This window comes from Hydra vulgaris, chromosome 15 (assembly GCF_038396675.1).
Source record: "Hydra vulgaris chromosome 15, alternate assembly HydraT2T_AEP".
Classification (NCBI taxonomy): domain Eukaryota; kingdom Metazoa; phylum Cnidaria; class Hydrozoa; order Anthoathecata; family Hydridae; genus Hydra; species Hydra vulgaris.
Genome location: NC_088934.1, coordinates 17,217,501 through 17,225,000, shown reverse-complemented (window position 1 = coordinate 17,225,000; position 7,500 = coordinate 17,217,501). Strand labels below are relative to the sequence as shown.

Here is a 7,500-nt window from a genome sequence, read left to right as displayed (position 1 = left end):
ATTAAAGTTAATATAGTAAATGTAATAAACAATATTTACCATCGGATTTATATCAAAATGATACAATCTTGGAAAACGTAAATTAGGAATTTCATCAAACTCTAACAATGCTTCTACAATACTGTTTACATTGACAGTTGTTCCATGAACAGGTATTGTTACCATAGAAGCCTTTTTCTCAACCATCGGCAATCTTTGGTAATATGAATCTAACTGAGTTAATAGCTGGTCGCCACATTTTTCCGCACAAAATGACTTTCCCATTCCACTTTTTTTTGATTGAACTACAAGAGCTTTGTATCTGAATTTAAATATATGAATATAAAGGTAGGCATTAAGTAAATTCATATTTCATAAAACCCAAGCACTAAAGATTTTATATCATAAAACCAACTATACCTAGTAAATATTATTGTTTTTTTTTAAATAAAAATTGTACTGACTGATTGCCCAAGATTTCAAAAATTCATAAAAAGTTTAATCAATTTTATGGTATTAACTCAAATATTTGAAATGTTTCAAAAAATGTTGCATGAAACCTTGAACATTCCAAAAAGATTATAACAATAATTATGAAATGTTGCAAGAAACCTAAAACATTCCAAAAAGATTATAACAAAATATAATTTTTTTTTTTTGCGTCTGATAGAGAGGAATGAGTTCTAGCAACAATACTAAAAAGATTTCTGAAGATACAACAAGTTTTTTATATAATATGGTCATTGTCTAGAGTTATTCTCAATGGATTTATTTTGAAAAGTCAACAAACTTGAATTTTAAATATTTTTTTATTTTATATCTGTAAAACATTTAGCAGCTTAATGAACTTTATAACAGATTATTAAAAACTTTTAAACAGATTATTAAAAACTTTTTAACAGATTATTTTGAAAATGAATATAGCTCTTAAAATTAGTACTTACATTGATCCATTGAGATGAATACCTATTTTTTTATCAACCAGTTTTTTTTCTAAACCATCTAGTATTTTTATGCATATATTTTCTTTCTTTATGCTACTTGGTATTTTAAGTTTATAACTTTCAAGTGCTGTCACAAAATATGATTCATTCTGGCTCTCTGAACTACAAAAAACTATTATAGGACTCATATTTTCTAAAAAAGAAAAAACAAAAATCACTATATTTCAGTAAAAGAAAAAAAAATTAATAAAGAAAATAAAAAAAAAAAAATTTTTTGGCAGTAATAAAACTCCTTTTTATATAGATACTGCCTGGTCAAACTCTGTCACACTTTTATTTACCTAACTTCATGATTTCCTGCAAAAAATTGTAGGCTTTTTCACAAACTTCATATTGTAAGTTGTCGTCAATGACTAAGCAGTAAAGACCATCTTTATTATGATATGCACGTAAAATAAGGAGTTCAATCTGCAAAAAAAATAAAAATAAATGAAATTTAAAAAAATCTAAAAAAAAATTATTTTGTAATTTTATCTTAGCAAAATAAAATTACAAAATAATTTTAAACATCTTTAAAACTCAAAATAATAATCAAAACTAATCTTAGAAAATATTATATCAGTGCAGGACTCAAGTTTAATGTCTGTGGCTTAACACTTGTTTGGTTTCATAGGTATCCATAGGGGTATTTTATTATTTAAATATGAGATAATGGAAGAGTTTTAACAACCAGATGCCTTTCCAAGTGCTAACCTAGTTTGCAGATTAGGACTGAGATTATTTTTTTTGACTAATGAATTTTTGTCTAAAATGACATTTTGTCTAACTTTTTCTTTCATTTTACAAAAAACTCCGGTAAAAAGTAGAATTCTTAAAAAAATTCTTAAAAAGTAGAATATTCATTCTTAAAATATAAATCAAATTTATATTATTATTTATATTCTTTACTTGATTACATAAAGTAAAAAATTAGACAGCATAAATTCTATACAAAACAATTTCTAAAAATTTTGGAGAGCAAACATCTAATATTGTAACCTAGTAACCAACATAGTTAATAAATTTCAAATGAAACTCTAATAAAAAAATATTACTTCTTCAATAGAAACAGAGTTGTCACAAAGCAAAACTTCTTCTGATGATGGGAATGAACCACTATCATAAATATAAATATCTAGAAGTGCATAGAGGATTTCATCTAAAAAACAATTTAATTATTTTAATTTAAAAAGCAAAATTTAAATCAACATTATCAACTTTATTATCAACAACATTATCAACTTTATTTATGATGCTTGTTTGCTTGTTGATTTAAATTTTGATTTATTAAAGAAATTCAAACTCATATACTCATTAGGGATAAAATATATAGCCTACAATACATTATCAATGTTAAACACCTATACATTTAATAAGTTTGCTACTGTATTACACGTAGGTAAGCTGCAAGTAATTCTCCAACATGCCTATTCTATGCATCATAATCAACAAGAAAGTCAAAATATGGACTCTTCTTAACCAATGAGTATTGTACAAATATCTCAATATGAATATATATTTGGTAATGAGAAAAAAAAATTGATACATATTATAGGATGATAAATTGCTCTTATCAGTTTATATTGCTGCTTTTTTATTTTATTTTTTTGCAAAAATTGACCCATAGCACAGTGGGCCAGAGTTCACTTTTACTGGACAAAACTAATAACTCGTTATATAATAAAGATTTAAGGATCATTTTTGCACAGTACACGAATTTAAGGATTGTGGTTTTAATGGTGATATTAGTTTTATTTTTGGACTACTATGGATATCTAAATTGCTTAGCAACCACATATTTTATTACCCATCATAAATATAAACTGGACAAAAGTAATAACTTTATCGGATTACTCCCATAAACGCCCATAACCACATTGAGTATTTTTATACTACAAATGTAGTGATACTATGGATTTTTTTTTATTTGGTTGATAGTGGCACATGAAAGCCTGGCAATGGTTCATTTTGCATAGTTGCAAACTAAAGTTTCTTATAACATCAAAGTTTTAAACTAGATTAATATTAATGTGGCAGTCTGATTGAAAATTATTTAATGCATTTAAAAGATTAAACAGCCAGTTACTAATTTTAGGTGTTTTTATGCAGTTCCAGAGCTCTATTTAATATTTCATGAAATTACTATATAATCCAAATAAAAAAAGAACCTAAAGCTTAAACCAAAACTTAAGTTTTAGTTTAAAATTTTTTTTCAAACCAAAACTCATATAGTCTGATAATTGTAAAACAGCTTTAGCTTCTTTTTCTTTACCATCTTGGCGCAAACTACAACCTGATGCAAATTATAATTCTGAAGATGAAAAAGATGCAACTAATCTTTGTTTCTTTGTTTGACTTTTTGAAGCACTAAAATTCACCTGGCAGAGTTATCTTTATCAATGGAAGCAGTTAGTTGAATATTCTTGTTATCAATTACAAATTGAACCTTTGTAGGTTCTTTTTGTAGCCATTGTTTGTGATTCTCTTCATTTGTCAAGCAACATTTGTCAAAGATGCTTTATAAAATTAGACAAGTCATGAATTGCAGTCAAGTTCATGCCACTTACAACTGTATCCAAAATATTAGGATCAGCTAACTTCAAGTTTTCTTGTATTATATATGAACAAATATCAATATTTTTCATGTATATAAAACTATAGTTTTATATACAAAAAAGACCCAATTATTACATAACCATTTAGAATAAAACACATGTAATGTTTTTGACACATAAAATCGGATGGATCATTTAACTTGCGGACATCCACGGATTATAAACATGCGGACATCCACGGATTATAAACCAAATTTATGTTGATAATAGGGTAGGTTAGAGTAACATGAGCCTTGGTAAAATGAGGATACTCAGGGTGTCTGCCAATATTTTAAGGTGGATTTCACTGACTTTTCCCTGATATTTCCCTAATCTTCTACCTATTTTCCCTGATTTACTTAAAAGTTACCCAAACTCAACTTTACAAAAATTGACCTAGATTTGTTTAGAAAAATGCTCTTTAACTGCAAAAATATATACAATACAACCCACATTAAATGTATCAAGAGGAGTTCATTAAAATATCTGCCAAATAAACTTTTGTATTACATGTACAACTTATTTAAGATATGTAAGTTTGATAAAGAGCCATTTTCCCTGATTTGTCCCTAATTTTTCTAAAATTTAATCTAATTTCCCTGATAATCCCCTGATTATTTTGCAGATATCTGAATTCTGTGACTTTTTCTTGTTTTCCCTGATTTCACTGATCTGGCAGACACCCTGATACTAATAGATTTTTAAGATGTTAGCAGTGAAGTTATAGTTGCTTTGAATTTTTTAAATCAAATTTATGTGGAGATAACAACCCATTTCATTTTTGTTTAAAAAGCAATGCATAGAAACATTTAGTTTTGACTTTATTTTAAGATACCATTTTTGTGTAATATGAGCAATCTCAAACCCACCCAGTGTTTTTCACTAAAATTACCTAGTTTAAAGTCGTAAAATTGCATTGGTTTTAATTTCTTTTTATATAAAAACAAAACCTAGTAAAAATTTTTAAATATTTTAACAATACTATATGTCTTTTTGTAATTTAACTTCAAAAAAACTTGTATTTTTATTGTGCGTAAAACAAAGTAGTATTGTCTCAATAAAAAGTGGCTTAAAATTTCATCTTTTAATGATAAGTTTTGTTAATAACGAATCATTATATTCAACAAATTAGTTCTAATTGTCAGGATGATATACCACTTTGGACCGTTAAAGTATTTGACTATATAAATGAAATTTTAAGTGAAAAAAGTACATAGCCATAAAATGGTATAAAATAATGTAATTTTTGAGAATGCCTGTTTTTACTTTTGTTTGCCACCTGGCTCACTGTGCATAATGTTCAAAGTGTTAGGGCATTTGCTTTGTATAGAAGAAGTTCCAAGTTCAATCCCCAGCCTACAAACTATATCCCTGGTAGTACCATGCTAAACTTAGTTCTTCATGCAGCGCCTTGTTGCTCAAAGTTTGTGTATCAAAGCCAAAGTGTCGAGGCTTTAACCCTTTATCTTTGATGCACAAATCTTTTTTTTTGTTGTTGTTACAACAACAACAGCAAAATTACTACAGAATTTTTCAAATTTGTACTAATATGAAACTATATAAAGATAATTATATTATTATAAATAAATAAGGAATAAATGTATTATGTAAATATGTTTGAAATTAAAAAAATAAAATCTCACCACGTGGCAAAATAAATAAACTTGGTTTGTCTTCATTTATATATTTTGGAATAATTCTTTTAATTTGCTGAAATTTTGTAATATCTAAACAAACAAAAAAATCATCATTTTATGTAACCAAAAAAAGTTTGTAAAATAAAATAAAAAAGTTACAAGAAATAGTGTTAAATCATTTCTAAATAATTAATAATATTTAAATTTTTTAAGTACATAATATAAATTTGAATTTGTTTACTTATAAATCAAAATTTAAATCAACAAGCAAAAAAACATCATAAATAAAGTAAAAAAGTTTTGGTTGGTCCAGGTGTCCTTTGTTTATGTTGAAAGTACATGAAATCAGCTTTTAAAAATGCCAGTTGAGTTTGTATTGACAACATTTGCAGTTAGTACACTCCGCTAACAAATTGTCTTTTTCCTGGCAGGTTTTTACAATCTTCCTAGTAAGTCACTCTTCTAAAGTGGTGAAGCTGAGTTGTTGATTATGTCCCTGTAGACTATATTCTGGGAGCAATTGCACATATTTGTAGAACTACGAAGACACCTATTTCTATTCCCTTTGCAATTTTATGTTGCTGTATCAGGTTGCCCCTTCTTGGTCACTCTTTTAAAGTGATGACGTCTTTGTCACTCTTCTAGGAAGTGACTATGAGTAGCTATCAATCCTCATACTTTTTATGCTTGATCTCAGTTTTCATATCTTGCTATTAAATGCACTCAAGTGTTTTGATATCATTTTGTACATGTGAGGATACCAGGCATGATTAGCATACTCAAGATGAGTTCTAATGTTGTTGTGTTGAGTACCATCCATAATGATAGCCCTCTAGTACTGAATAACTTTTTAAGTTGACCAAATACTTGGTTCACTTTAGCTGTTGCAGCTTTTACTTGATGTTTGAGCATTAATGTCATTTAATGTTAGGACTCATTTAATAGTTGTTGCTCCCAGTTCTTTTTAATTGCCACATTGATTATGCACAAGTACCTGAAATTGGAGTATATTGTTTTCCCAAAGAAACTGCAAAAAAGGTGTGGTAGCCTAGGGTCTCGAGATTCAAAATATGTAAAAACTTAAATAGTTTAATTAAATCCCAGAGAGAAAATTGATTTTTTATTTTTAACGACATAGTGATCTAGTGAAAAATGATGTCGGAAATTATTTCTCAAAATTTTTGCAAATATTTGAAATTTAAAGGAATTTTGTTCTAAAAATTCCAGGAAATGACATTTTTCAACAAATCCCTAACAAATAGTAGACATTTTTTCACTAACTAAATTTTAAAAATGCCAAACAGACCTTATTCTCATGATGAGAACCATAATGCAGTCTGATGCATGTGCCTCAAAAAGTCTAGACCTGTCACAAGCTTTTTGATGGAAAGAGTTCAGATTCTCTACCAAAACAGATTTGATTTTGATGACCCTCATGTACCTAGAGGTTTGTGTAAATGTTACTGTTTTGCACTCAGAGAAAAAGATGAAGGAAAAGAGGTACAATTACCATCATTGTACAACTTAGAGAAAATCAATATCAAGCCTTAACTTGAGGTCAATCTTGAATGCCTAATTTGTCAAATAAGTAATTTTTTTTTAACATCTTCATTTCTAACTAGGCTGCAAACAACAACTATTAGAGTTGGAAGATACTGGAAGAAAAAATATAAAGTTTATAGAGCAAGATAATGATTAACAGCCAAATTAAACGATTGCAAATTATAGGAATCAGGAAAGCAAGATAAAGGAAGCGAATTCCAAAAAGCTGAATGTTCGAGGAAAAAAACTAAACAAATAAGAATTTTTCAAGCACTTAGGAACAGTCACAGCAAAAGGATGAGACTTAATTGAATGAAGAGTAACATGAGAATGATCTTTAGTAGATGGCACAAGAGACGCTAGCTCTTTAAGCAGTGCCCATTATAGTATTTATAGAAAAGAGAAAGAGAAGCAACATTACAACAATGTTATAATGGTTGGAGGTTGGCTGCAAGAGCAGGTCCAACTATGTCTTCAATGCATTTTTGCACCTTGTCTTAAAAAAGAAAGGAAGATCTGCCCCAGATATGGTAACGACATTCCATACAAGGATGGATTTAAGATATACAGAGATAAAGAATAGAATCCAAAGTACGAAAGTTGCAAGTACAATAAAAAGATGCAACCTTAGCAGATGCTGATTTTGCAATGGACTTGATATATGGTTTCCAACAAAGATCGAAAGTAAGAGTTAATCCAAGAAGATGAACGGTAATGTACTCATCGAGTACATTATCGTTCATAAATATAGGAAGATCTAGATTA

The 7,500-nt window shown here is 28.1% G+C and overlaps 1 protein-coding gene across 2 annotated transcripts in view; it reads right to left on the bottom strand.

Annotated features, from left to right (window-relative positions):
- The window catches only part of LOC136071981 (E3 ubiquitin-protein ligase rnf213-alpha-like), a 213,293-nt gene that overhangs the window by 91,013 nt on the left and 114,780 nt on the right, over positions 1–7,500 (bottom strand). For both annotated transcript variants that reach the window (XM_065818859.1, XM_065818860.1), the window contains 5 exons: positions 5,200–5,283; positions 2,018–2,121; positions 1,265–1,391; positions 924–1,116; positions 40–301 (listed from right to left, as the gene is read on the bottom strand). In XM_065818859.1, coding sequence (XP_065674931.1) covers positions 40–301; positions 924–1,116; positions 1,265–1,391; positions 2,018–2,121; positions 5,200–5,283 — 770 coding nt within the window. The remainder of the gene's footprint in view (positions 1–39; positions 302–923; positions 1,117–1,264; positions 1,392–2,017; positions 2,122–5,199; positions 5,284–7,500) is intronic.